A 13,932-nucleotide genomic window follows, 5' to 3' on the forward strand; every position below is an offset into this window, starting at 1 on the left:
CCGCGCACACACACACAGACATACACACACATACATACACACACACACACACACAGACACACGTGTGTGTGTGAGTGCGTGTGTCTGTGTGAAGCTTTAGAGCTGAAATAAAAACATTGATGTAACAGGATGTAAAAAAGGTTTAACTGCTAATTAAACTCTCACACCTTTCTGCTCCTTCAAAATAAAACGCCTAATGTCCCAGCGGTTAACGGCACTTTGTGATGCTTCAGTATTATTATAATAAAAAGGTAGTGCATCATATCTGTCAAATAATAAACTCTCTTTATTTCCTACACAATGTGTTTTATATGTTATATATTGATCAGCAGCAATGACAGAGGTGATGATAGAAAATAAAGACATCCACACATCAGTGTCATCTATCTCCCTGTCTCTCTGTCTCAGTCGCTCTTTGTCTTTCTCTCTCTCTTTCTCTCTCTCTTTCTCTCTCTCTCCCTGTTTGTCTCTCTCTCTCTTTCTGTCTCTCGTTGTGTTTCTGCCTCTTTCACTTTCTCTCTGTCTTTTTATGTCTCTCTGTCTCTCTCAGTGTGTGTCTTTATCTGTCTCTGCCTCTCTCTCCCTCTCACTCTCTCTTTCTGTCTCTCTCCTTGTTTTTCTCTCTCTCTCTGCCTCTCTCTCTCTTTCTGTCTCTCTCTCTCTCTCTCTCTTTCTGTCTCTCTCTCTCTCTCTCTCTCTGCCTCTCTCTCTCTTTCTGTCTCTCTCCTTTTTTGTCTCTCTCTCTCTCTCTCTCTCTCTCTCTCTCTCTCTGTCTCTCTCTCTCTCTCCGTTTCTCTCTCTCTCTATTTATAGCCGACAGTAACTGTGCTGCAGACGTCTCCCTCTGATTGGACGACACTGTCCCGGGGGTCCCAGGTATAAATTTACATTGTGTGATTTGAAACTGACGTTAACCTTCATGGAGCTCGGCCTGTTTGTATTCTCAGTCTGCAGGAAAAAACCGTGAAGGTCAACATTCAATATTCATGAACACAGAGACGTCCTGAAGGGTGAAAAGCGAAAGTGACGGGGTCACTAACATCAAAAGGGTTTGACCTCCGGAGAGCACGAGTGTGATGAGAACATTTCATGGCTTGTGATGGTACATCTGTGGGAGGGTCAGCAGTGATCCCATTAAAGAGACAAACAGTCTGTGTACCTGCAGGATCCGGTCTCCCTCTCTGATGCGTCCGTTCTTGGCTGCGATGCTGTTCGGATTCACCTGTCGTCAAAGATTAGAGCAATAAATTATTGACCTCATCAATTATGGAACAGATAAATGAATAACGACTGAATGAAAACATGAATATGTAAATCAGTTGGCTGAATGAAAGAAAAAGAGGGAGTCATTTATGTGATGAAGTGATGAATGGATGGAGGAATAAGAAGTCGAGTAAGCAGAGCAACACCTTCATGATCTGTATTAATGATGCACACACTTTCACGCTGCTTCCCCAACAAATGAGAGAATCAATAAAAGTAAACTCTGGAGAGAAGGACGAGTAGAAGAAGGGATGAAGAGCATCATCATCACCTCTCCAACATAAATCCCCAGATCCTCCTCGTCGTCCGTCCGGTAGCAGACCGTCAGACCGAGCTTCTCCTGCTGACTGGACTTGTACAGCTCCACCTCCTGCAGGAACGGAACAAGGAAGGATTAATAGATCGTCTCAGCTGGTTTATGAAGCACAGTGCCGGTCTTTAGGTGGACGGCAGACCAGGAAGTGACACGTCAGAGTTCTCCCCATGAAATAAGCAAAGATAGGGGCTTTGTGATGTAGTGAATATTCAAGGGGCTAGGAGGTGAGCTACTGTAGAGTGACAAAGCAGATAAGACAGAAAGGAAACACAAGACAAGACACGAAAAGACGAGACTGAAAGACACAGAAAGACAACGCAGAAAGACACCAAAAGATGAGACTGAGAGACGCCAAAAGACCAGATGGAGAGATGCGAAAAGACGCGATGAAAAGACGCAATAAGACAAGACGAGGAAAATCGTGAAAAGACGAGACTGAGAGGCACAAAAAGATGAAACGGCGAGACAAGAAAAGACGACCTAGAAAGATGCGAAAGATAAGACAGAGACACGTCAAATGCCAAAGCAGAAAGACGCGAAAAGACAAGGTGGAAAGACGCCGAAAGACGTGACAGAAAGATACCAAAAGATGAGACCGAGAGACACCAAAAGACGAGGCGGAGAGACAAGAAAAGACAGGTGGGAAGGACATGAAAAAACCAAATGTAGAAACAAGAAAAGACAAGACTGAAAGATAAATGACGAGACAGAAAGACACAGGAAAAGGCAAAAAAAAAAACATCCAATCCCATCTAAGATCACCATAAACCTGTAAAAGACCACTTACAACCATCAAATACAAGCTCAGAGCCTCAGAGCCTCAGAGCCTCAGAGCCTCGTCCAGACCATCCAAAACACGAACACCTTTATCTGATTTTAGCTGACGGGCACGGAGAGTGTAACGTAGCAGAGAGGAGGGGGTGATTTACAGAGGAAATGAGGGATGAAACTAAAGGATACAGAAAGAACATTAAGACGTAATTTAGGGGACATAATGATGTTGGAGATGGAGGAACGAGGGAGGAGAGAGAGCAGAGGACAGCGTGAACATGAATTAGTGAACATGAATTAGAAAAAAAAGAGGAGGAAGTGATTAAGGGCGAACAGGAAGTCCCTGTGGAATACGAGTCAGAGAGCGAGAGCGTTTCCACTGTGCCGACTCCTCTAATGACCAAACTGGTGTTCGTGTCAGAAACAGCGGCGAGCTGATGGAGCGGAAACAGAGAAAGTGCCGTTCAGCTGAACACGGGCTTCATTAGGCTTCTGTAAACTAAGAGCCGCTTTTTAAAGGTTAAGATCACTCATCCTGATTTCTCAACACCTCTGTTGGTAGACGTCGCTTTGCAGCAGAATTATCAGGGTCGTATTTCTGTTTTTATTTCTTTCTTCCAGTTCTACCTTTCCTCTACTATCTCATCCACCATTTCCCCCGAACCTCCATCCTCCTCAACTGAACTCTAAACTGCCTGAAAGTCTTTGAATTCATTATTGGACAGGAGATCATGAAGGAGGAGCAACAATCAAACCTCTGTCAACCAGTGTTTGGGAAACACGTTACTAATCCGTTAGAGTATCTGATACTGTTTTGTTGTAACGAGTAACGTAACTCGTTAGTTCTGCAATCCAAGTAATCTGTTATTTAGTTACTTTTTCATAAGCAGTAATCTGTTACTGTAAAATAAATCACCGTATCTCTCTTTTCCTTTTGTCACCACAGAAACAGAAACTCCCTGAAGCTCTGTTTCTGTTTCTCTCCTCCTTCTCGGCATGTCGCTGCGCACCAGCAGAAGGTAAACACAGCTGTGTCAGAGCGCATGTGTAGCTAGCTAACTCAGCTAGCGAGCTGTCAGAGAGGACAGCGTTTACTTTGTGGAAATATTCACATGATTCTGAATGTTTGGGTGAAAGGGACGAGAACAACATGACGGTGAAATGTAAGCTGTGTGTGGAGGAGAAGTGCTCGTCAGCTGTGAAGAGCTCGACTTCAAACGTGAAGAAGCATCTGCAGCTAAACACAGCTCCACAACACTGGTGGGACTGAGAGCCTGTGTTGTATTGTTGTCATGGAAACAGCTGCGTGTAACACTGTATGCCTCTGCCCAGTTCACTGTCAGACTGTTAGCATCATAGAGAGCTGTAAAGGTTATAATGCGTCTGTCAGTCCTGTTATCAGGCTGCAGAGTTACAGATTATGGGCCGTAAACGAGGCGACACAGAGACGGTAGAGTCGATACATTCAAAGGTAGACGTACAGCAGGCTGCACGCCGTCCTGATGATATAACACACATGTGGAACGAGTCGCGAAGAGGGGTTAATTTTTGGTAACGCAAAAGTAATCTAACGCGTTACTTTTCTCAGGAGGTAACTCAGGAACGTAACAAGTTACTTGTAAAAGATGTTACCAAACAGACTGAGATAAAAGATGCACCAACAGGTGCATCTTTAGAACTTTTACCTCCTCGAGATGAATCAAATAGATCAGTGCCGTCGCTCTGCTTTCTGCAGCGATGAAGATGCCATGCATGTTGCACTTGAAGCGAGACAGAAGATTTCTCTGTGAGCTCACTGACTCGAGCTGTGTTGTGGTATCTGTAATGGAAATCTTTACTGACCTGAGTGTTCTGAACTTTATTTGACTTGACAGGAAACCAGACTTGATCTTAATCAGTTCACACGTGTGTTTCTATCTTTCACCTCCTTGTAACTGGCCCAAACCGGAAACAAGGCGTACTCAAGGCGAAACTACGTTTCTCTGGTGTTTGACGTCTGTGCAAAGGCTGAGAACACAAACTCAAACCACCGCTCTGGCTGAGCTTTATTTCAGAGGTGCTGATTGGAGGAATGATTTGCTGAAAGTGGATGTTGCAGCAGGAACATATTAAACATGAAGCAGTGTAGTGATGGTTAATGAAAGGAAGTGAGATGTGTAGGTGGAAATAAGATACAAATTGAATACTTTGATAGAAGCATAAGGATAATCGTAGCAACAGGATGGTTGCACGTTTTTGTATGTGTCTGTGATGTGCAGGAAGGAGCAGCTGGTTCCACAGCTCTTCTACTTTTCTGTGTTTCTCCTTCAGTTTTTTATTCCATCCCTAACTTTCCTCTGGACTCTCCTGAATATGTCACAGTTCTAAAGGTTTATGTTGTGGTCACTGGCTTTTATTATGACCACCTCTCAGAAGTGTCGGCATATGGGCATGCCGCGCAGGACTGCACTCTGCATATGAAACAACAGCCTTCAGATATGCTGAAATGTGTCTGCCTCTCTTGCCTTCACATTTAATGATAAAGAACCCTGAAGAAGCTCATCAAAGAGTCGTTCCTCTTTGTTACAGAAGAGAAAATAACATCTGCTGAGCCTGCTTAGTGTATTCAGACGGATTCATGAGGCTGAATGCTTTTGTGTTTTTGCACATGTACTTTTCACTGAGTCACAGATGTGCAGCTGGGGACGCCTGTGCTTTCTGTCAGACCTCGAGGCTTTTAAAGTCTTTACAAAAGACTCAATACTTTAAAAAGAGAGGCTGACAATGAGCTGTGTCAGTGAAAGGAAATGTTCCAGACTCTTCATTGTAGGGGCACAGAGTTTATGCTTTCAGAAAGAGGTGGAAAACATCCCTGAAGTTTGTACTCGAGTAGAAGTAAACTGTGTAGTCTAAAAGTAGAAGTACTGCAGTCCAGAAACTCCAGAGCAATTTTTCTAGTTAAGAAGTCGGAAATTTCTACTGGGAAGTTCTTGAGTTCCCAGTTGTCTGGAACGCAGCATTATACCGTTGGAAGACGAGCGGTACACCGCGGAGGGGCACATGCTGTTCGATCTCAGTGCTGCTGTCAGTGCAGCTCCCAGTCCTCCCTGACGCCTCCTCTCCACGTCTGTTTGTCTTCACACGTCTTTTACCTCCTTTTTTCCTTTTCAGGGTTGGTGTTACAATAAATATTCCCCTCAGCTGCATTAAAGCTAAAGCAAAGAGCCGGTTGTGAAAATGTAAGGAGGAGAACGTGCAGATGTTTGTGATGTGGGAGGAACAGAGAAATCTGTAACTGTACCAGTGAAGTGTTTAGGTATCTGTCACTGTCATACAGATATCATTACTTCCTGTCTGTAGTAATCCAGCAGCACTTCTCACCTCGTACTCCAGGTCGTCCTGTCGGTCCACCTCGTGGTTCGACACATCAAAGTAGTCGTCGGGGTCGTTGTACTCGAACACACAGCTGCAGGGAGACAGAAAAATCAACATCGACATTATTGACTCAACACGTCTGCAGTCACTTCACCTGACTTCTAAGAACACCACAGGTCAGAACGTACAACTCATTGATCCCGTACGGCCCCACGAGGTGAGGGAGGGGGGGAGAGGGTGGAGGTGGGGGAGGGGAGGAGGAGCCGCCGCCGCCTCCCCGGCCGTGGTGATGGTGGTGACCTCTGCTCTTCCCCAGAGGAACGATGTTCTGGAAGCTGATATCCGTCTGCGTGGCGTTGTCGACGCAGTCGGGGATCGCGACCATGGCGAAGGAGTAGACAGAGCTGCTGGCGGTCCCATTCCCGCTGCAGACCAACGTACCTGAGAGGAGGAGGAGGAGGAGGAGGAGGAGGAGGAGGAGGAGGAGGAGGAGGAGGAGGAGGTTAAAAAATGCTGAATCCTTTTGTTACACTTTCAACTATCTCCTGTAAAGGAAAACAAATCAAACTCCATGTTTTCTCTGATTCCCACATTTACCACCAAACATCCTGCAGCCTTTAGGAAGGCGTAAAGCTGGAGGATCTTTTTGACTGACTGCTGTATATTTATTTTCTATCTCTGGAAACTGTTGGTGTGAATAAATCCGAGTGAAAAAGACACGAAAGGTTACAGCTGACTTGTGACTGATATCGAAGCGGATAAGCACAAGTGATAAAACGCTGCAGTTACATCAGAAAAGACGGTAAAAGTCAAGTGATAACATAAAATCATCTGATATCTCTGAGAGGAGAAAGATGAGACGAGGAGTCGGGAGGTATATGACGAAGGGAAAAGATGAGAGAGATGAGGAATGTGACAAGGATGGAGACAAGGAGAAACCAGATGAAAATATAAAACGAGACGTAATGAGGCAACGACGTGGGAAAGACGAGAAAGAGGATAAAGTGAGGTTTGTGTTTGAAGTGATGAAGAGAGATGATATTAAAGACGGGACAGGAGAAGGAGGATTCCCGTCTGACAGCCGCTCAAAGCTTCAAACGGCAGAATGAGACCTGTGTGAAATGAAAGGGCGTAAAAGCACGGACTGAAAGATAAAGAGCAAAGCGACGGGGTTCACCTTTCCTTCTGTGGCTCTTGCGGACAGACCCGGGTTGGTGCAAAGGCTCCTGGGAGTTTTGTGGTCGGTCTAGCGGGGGCTGAGAGGATCTCCGACCTTTGGCCTGAACAGGGAAAGAGTTTACAGGATTAAATTCAGGCGTAGATACAAATGAAGGGAAACGTAGTTCATGCATTCATTTGTTTAGCTTTGTTATCTCGAGATAAAGAAGGAGAGAACAACTCAAGCAAATAACATGTATGGATGCATGTCCGCTTAGGGCTTCCGTAGGAAGATAAAGAAACAAATGTGTAAAACGGATGAAAGCCTGAATAATAACTGTAACAACAACAGTTACATGATGTCAGCATTCTTACAGCTTTACCCAGGAAGGAGCTAAACATGTAGATTTAACGCTGATGGTGCGAAAGAGAGGATCATGGGACATTAAGTTCTTGCTTGCTCGGCACATTTCATGGCAGTGTGGTGATTAGGTTATGAGATATTTTTGTGTACAGTTGATTATGATGCTTAGTGTAGATTTTCTCTCCTGATGGAAGGTTATTAAATTCATTCTGTGGGATGTAGACCTGGAGATTCCTCGTGTAAGTGATGGGCCAGACTTCAGCTTTTGGAAGTTTTATTGCACTGGTGTTAAAACTACAAACACAACCCGCTAACAGGAAGTGTTTCCAGATGTGAAAAGTGAGAGGAATCACGCATCTGAATTTGAATGATTCATACAGACTTTAGACAGGAGGCTTCTGAGGAATATTAATAAAGAACTGAAGGTAAAACAAGAATTCAAGGTCAAACACGGACTGCTAATAAATCAAGGTGACTAAATAATTCAGATCTGTGGTCTCTGTGGACGGAGGAAATAAATTCACTTTAATCAGCTGGTGTCTGAAAAGCTTCTCCCAGTTTTGTTTTAAGTCTTCTGAGAAGCAGCAGCTGCTTCGGCTGCTTTCAGCTCCTCAGAGGTCAGACTTATTGTCACAGCATGGAGGGGACTTTGTTTCGGTGCCTCGGAGGACTTCCTCTCTGCCTGCCAGAGTCACACAGAGAGATGCTGCAGATCCAACATGGACTCAATGCATCCAGCTCCCACGAGCGATATGTGCTAACAGGACCGGTTCGCAGATTTTCAACCTCAGTCCTATCATGCTATCATGGGGAGCTGATGCCATTATGATTCACTCTGTGCCTTTGGAGGACGCTATCCGCTTCTCCAACGAGCCCTGGAAAAGCTCCACCAGACTACATCAAACACGTAATCTGGCGGAGGCCAGGGAGCTCGCTAAACTACACTTCATCAATCTAGGACATCGCCTCCGATGTCATGTCTCGTTCAGAATCGTCAGGTTTGAAATGTCGACTGCAGACCTGAAGATGTTTTAGACGATCCACCGGTATGTTCTCGACATATTTCAGATTCCGTCTGGCTCTGAGGCGTCGCCTGCAGAGAAACGGTTGTATTTCACTCCAGCGTCTCTCGCTGGGCCGTTCCTTTCAGAGGGAGGGGTGCAGTGCACTCTGGGTGTTGTAGGAATGTAGAATGGGGGAATCCTCGAGCTGTTTGTACAACGTTCAATTTTAAATATTATTGCTTCTATTGATTACAGAGAACACCAGCTTTGACTGACAGCGGCTTTTTCCAGGGGCGAACTGCTCCTTTAATGACAGAGGACCCTTTAAGTTCTTTAAGCACTCTGATCATTCAAGGGAAGGTGCCAGGGGAGAAGCCAAGAAAAGAGACCCGCACGTGCAAGACTAACTCTAGAGGGGAACCTGAAGCGTCAAAGACTGCAGCATAGAGCCGATGACAGCAGGAGTAAGAATTCATTGTGACAGGAAGTCTTTAAAGTGCTCTTCATAAGTGATCGCCCCCTGCTGGTAAAGATTACGTGATGATAAAAAGTGTCTGAACAGTTGAATTTATTCTTATTTAACTTTCTGATCAAGACTGACAGAACAGCAGTTTTTACCCCCATAATGCAAAGCTTTAAGGTTAACATGTGGACTGTGTGTCTGTCATATTCTTTGGTTAAGGGGCCACAAACGGAATCATTCAGCAACCAAACAGCTTTAAATGTAGGTGTGAATATATACAGTATGATGGAGAACAATGCTGCTCTAAAAGAACATGCACACTTGTCAAACCTTCCTCAGATAAATCAGAGATTAAAAGCCGTCTATGTGACAGCCTGGGGAGAATATTCTCTATCTATCATCAGCTTTATGTGAGTGGGATCTTATTAAAGATGACTGATAGGAGGCGGATGGACAGGAGAGTCAGTGAAGAGGAAGAGGAGTCGGTCGCTGAGAGCTGATGGATGGTAACGTAGACGTTTGTCCTACCTTTGTGTTCCCGTGTCTGTCCATCGGCCGCAGGGAGTTACTCCAGCCTTTCTGCTAATGACAGAGAGAGAGACAGGCAGACAGACAGACAGAGAGAGAGAGACAGAAAGAGAGAGAGAGAGAGACAGAGAGAGGGAAGAGAAGGATGTTGTTACTGAGGCTGAGAGGAGAACAAGAGGAAATGAAAGTCAACATGAAACTGAGAGACATGAACATTAAATGTGTTGGTGAAAGCGTTGTTACTGTAGTCCGTCTGTGTAGTCAGTGTCTGACCTTCATCATAGCTTCAGAATCATTTATAATATTGTTCATTCGGTCGGATGGTGTTTAGTTAAACGTGTTTTTAAAGCCTACAAAGTTCAACTTCACGCCTCATTTGACTTTGTCTGGGGCTGCACGGTGGTGCAGTGGTTAGTGCTGTCGCCTCACAGCAAGAAGGTTCCTGGTTCGAATCCCAGTTCAGCCGTAGCGGGCCTTTCTGTGTGGAGTCTGCATGTTCTCCCCGTGCATGCGTGGGTTCCCTCCCTCCCACAGTCCAAACACATGCTCGGTAGGTTCATCGGTGACTCGGCAGAAAAGAGAGGACAGGAGGATACTTCACTGGCAATGGGAAAAGAGACTATCTGTATTTATTAGCAGGTCTTCCTGGGTCTGAAAAAACCTGCGTCAGTGGGAAAAGGGTTTAAGTGTGAGCCCTGTGATTGACTGGTGACCTGTCCAGGTGTAACCCCACCTCTCACCCAACGACAGCTGGGATTGGCTCCAGCCCCCCCAAACCCCTTGAAAACTTAAATATAAGCTGTAAGAAGCCGTAGCACAGTCGACCGATGCAACGTGTGGAGATGTTCCAAAACTGTTTCTTTCTTACAGATTTTCATACCAAGAAAAACAGTGATAGCTGACATGTTGCTACCTTTGCGAACATTACACTCTCTGCTCGCACAACACTGTTGTTTATTGTCACATGACCATTTACCTGGTTGATTTTAGGGTGCGAATCGGATACAGCAACAGATCCCTGGTGCCTCATTTAAAGTCTGAGGCCGATACAGAGACAGGTATCAGTATTGGAACAAGTCTAGTATTTCTGGCTCATAATATCTGTGTCTAAGCATCTAATTAGATTTTTCTTTCCCCTTTAGTTGCCAGAATATAAATGTACTTATCCCGCGGGGTCTTTTAAAGTCCCTTTATTTAAATTCTCCACCCACTCAGCCTTCAAGCACGGTAACCAAATGACAAGCACCCGAGGGTCGCGTCAAATGAAACCAATCTAGTGTTTAGCTCAAAGGCACTCGCTGCAGGCAGAACAGATGCTAATTTAGCGGGCAGTCTCTAACCTGTGGTTCCCTCCCGCTGCAGTCATCAGCTCATAACTAGCTTCCACACAACCAGCCGCCAGCCGCACACATTAGCATCAATAATACAGCTGTAAGCACAACGCAGAGTGTGCGCCGTCACTCAGGGGGAAATATGAAAGAAACACCTGCTGGCAAATGAATGTGGAGGTAATTATTTATAATTGTGTGTGTGTGTGTGTGTGTGTGTGTGTGTGTGTGTGTGTGCGAACCGGTGTAATGAACATACCTTGTGTGTCTTTTATTATTAGGTTTTCAGACTTTCTGGAATCGACACTTGTAAATGTCTGCAGACGCACACACACGGAGCTAATGCCTGAAGACACACACGCACAAGGTCTCTAGATGCACACGCTAACCTGCTACTTCCAGGTGTGACACACACACACACACACACACACACACACACACACACACACGGCTCATGAATACTCGCATGGTTGCACACAGACACACTGCCCTGTCTTACACACCTCTCCGCCTCCCCGCCTTTGTTTCAGAGCTGATTGTTATGCATTACATGTCCTCTGCAGGTTGTCTGGCTGTGTGTGTGTGTGTGTGTGTGTGTGTGTGTGTGTGTGTGTGTGTGTGTGTGTGTGTGTGTGTGTGTGTGTGTGTGTGTGTGTGTGTGTGTGTGTGTGTGTGTGTGTGTCAGTGAACATAAGGCGTGAGCCAGTCAATACCCACTCAATAACCACAATCATCAGTCAGGCCTGTTGTGGTCTGGTCACTGATTGAGTTTCATCTTCCATTAAATAGGTCGGCCCGGACTCTCCTCCCAGACCAAACACATATCTGTGGGAGACAACAGTGTGTGTGTGTGTGTGTGTGTGTGTGTGTGTGTGTGTGTGTGTGTGTTGAACAGTACCATTCACTCCTTAATGTGTGATTATTTGGAGAATCGCATCACTTGATTAAAGGTCTTATTATTATTATTATTATTATTCTGTGAGGCATTTAAATACCACAGACTGTATGTAAGAAGAGGACACACCCGTCATGACGTCGCCCTTTTGACACTTTGGCTTTTTTTGTCAGTCACCATTTGGGTTTTTGGCGCCATCAAAATAAGCGCATTTTCAGACCCGGGAAGACCCACTTATAAATACCGATTGTCTCTTTTCCCATTGCTAGTGAAGTATCCTCTGTTGGTCTCGTTTCTGCTGTGTCACCGTCTGACATCACAAACGCGCCAGAGACAGGGTTAGTAACCAGAGAAGATGTTACGGTGGTTAGGTCTGTATTGTATCTATGACTCTTTCAGTCTGTTTATCAAACTCGGCGCGACAAATTTGGAACGATGTTTGAGCGCTGCTCGGACGGAGACGGGCGGAACTTGTAGCTGAGATGACGAGGAGTCGCGAAGTTACCGACTGAGCATAGCATCGCGCCGGAAAGGGGGCGGAGATTAACGTGTCGACACAGGTTTGTGTTCCCATCAATGCCGATCGGAGCCGAGGCGATAATTACCCGGGTCTACTGCAGAGTTATGTGACCCGGGTCTGAATGCTGATTGTAACCTTTCCCATTAAGCAAAACAGCCCGGTGTTAGCAGGTGTTAGTGTGATTTACTAAATGAACATCATGCTGTGTTGAAGAAGACTTGAAACTATAAACTTATTAGGAATATGTTTACTGAGGGAATAAATCAGGAGAGAAGGAGGCCCATTTTCTCATAGACTTCTATACAATCTGATTTCCCTTCCAGGGAATCGCCCCCTGCTGGACATTAAAAGAATGCAGGTTTAAGTCGATTCCTCTGCTCTTCTTTTTTATACCTGGATGCTACATCCACTTACTTCATCCACACTGTTTAAAACAGCCCGGCGAATGGCTGACAAACTCATGAGCCAGTCAGAGCCTGTGTGGGCGGGACTAAAGTTAAATGTGATTCAAAGCATCTTTTAAAAACATGATCTCTAAACATTTTTCAGTTTACAATGCGTCAGTGTCGCTTTAATCTGTACTTCAGTTCATCTAATCCTATTTAAACACCAGCTTTAAGTCTGCGTTAAAAAGCGTGATGTTCACACGTTTGTGTTGTGAGTGAGGGCGTCTGTGTTTAGATAAAAGATTAGCTCATAGATGCATGGGACCGGCAGATTACAATAGTCCGTATCATTGTCTGTGTTTGTCTGTGTGCATTTGGCAGCTGACTGTGAATGTGTGATTTTGCTGTGCATGACAATTACAACAGTCCCAGGCTGTGTGTTGCTCTCCGGCTCATTATACTGGCGTGCGTGTGCGTGCGTGCGTGCGTGTGTGCGTGTGTGTGTGTTTACAGGAGACCGAAACAATAAGAGTCCCGACACGACTCTGCCACATTAGCCCGACAGAATCACAGCTAAGTGAAGTGTGAAATTAATAACCGAGAGAAAAGAGCTGACTGTTCTCTTCTGTTGGGAATAACCTCGCTATCAGCTACACGAGAGCGGGCTTTCACCTAATGGAGCTTATATGTGTCGTCGAACAGGATGAATCCCAACCAGACGCCTGTTCAGAGGGATTATTGATCCTTTTCAAAACCCCCTTAATACCTGTAAAACATATAACGTGTTATTTTTGCGTAATCGACTGAGGCTGATTAGTAATTTGCTTTGACGTTTCATTTATGGAAGCATGTGGTGAGACTTCATCTTTCTTCATTACTGGTGGAGTATTGATTGTTATACAGACCAGTAACAAGCAGTGATGATATTCACTTCCTTTATTATGATCCACAAAAGTCCAGACAGTATCGACTGCTTCTGTGCATGTGGATCGACTTCTCATGCATAGAGTCTGATGTTCAGTGTCTGAATAATTACCAGGGAATAAATGAAAGGATGAGGAACTAACTGCTAGTTAACCAGTAGTTATTGAGTTACTTCTAATCAAATTAATCTTTAATAAGTACTTCCCAAATAAATCTAGTTGAGGGCTGCATGGTAGATAAAGAAGTAAGAAATAGAACGGACTGGGATCCAGTATGTATGAAAAATTAGGGTCAAGTATAAACTACTAGAAATTAAAAGTCAGGGAACAGGTACAAAATGTTTTGCTTCAGCCGGCAGCTGCAAAAGGGACTGGGGCAACTGTACCTTATTTAAGTACTTCCTCTGAAAGTGCTCAAACTGTTATTCTAAGTGTCTGACATCGTCACAGGAAGGATCCCTAAAGAGAGAGACCTTTTTGTTAAAGAGGAAGATGATGTTTTTAAACTAGAAACAGCTTTTTCATTGATCTCTGCAAAGCCACCAGACTCCATTGGCGAAAGCAGTCATTTTACCTTGGGGACCAGGAGTCGCTTGTCTTCTGCTGTCTTAATTGGTTCGTTTTTTTGTGTAATTGTGTGCTACACAAATATTGTGTCT

General features: G+C 44.8%; 1 protein-coding gene across 1 annotated transcript in view; it reads right to left on the reverse strand.

The window, feature by feature from the left end:
* Positions 1–13,932, reverse strand: part of LOC138589793 (PDZ domain-containing protein 4-like) — a 42,503-nt gene that overhangs the window by 13,383 nt on the left and 15,188 nt on the right. The window contains exons 2-7 of the mRNA XM_069660247.1: positions 9,222–9,275; positions 6,882–6,984; positions 5,893–6,145; positions 5,711–5,795; positions 1,535–1,633; positions 1,160–1,222 (exon numbers count right to left, since the gene is read on the reverse strand). Coding sequence (XP_069516348.1) covers positions 1,160–1,222; positions 1,535–1,633; positions 5,711–5,795; positions 5,893–6,145; positions 6,882–6,984; positions 9,222–9,275 — 657 coding nt within the window. The remainder of the gene's footprint in view (positions 1–1,159; positions 1,223–1,534; positions 1,634–5,710; positions 5,796–5,892; positions 6,146–6,881; positions 6,985–9,221; positions 9,276–13,932) is intronic.

This window comes from Semicossyphus pulcher, unplaced genomic scaffold (genome assembly GCF_022749685.1).
Source record: "Semicossyphus pulcher isolate SPU_LCO1_2020_fin unplaced genomic scaffold, fSemPul1.0.p SCAF_13, whole genome shotgun sequence".
NCBI classification, from domain to species: domain Eukaryota; kingdom Metazoa; phylum Chordata; class Actinopteri; order Labriformes; family Labridae; genus Semicossyphus; species Semicossyphus pulcher.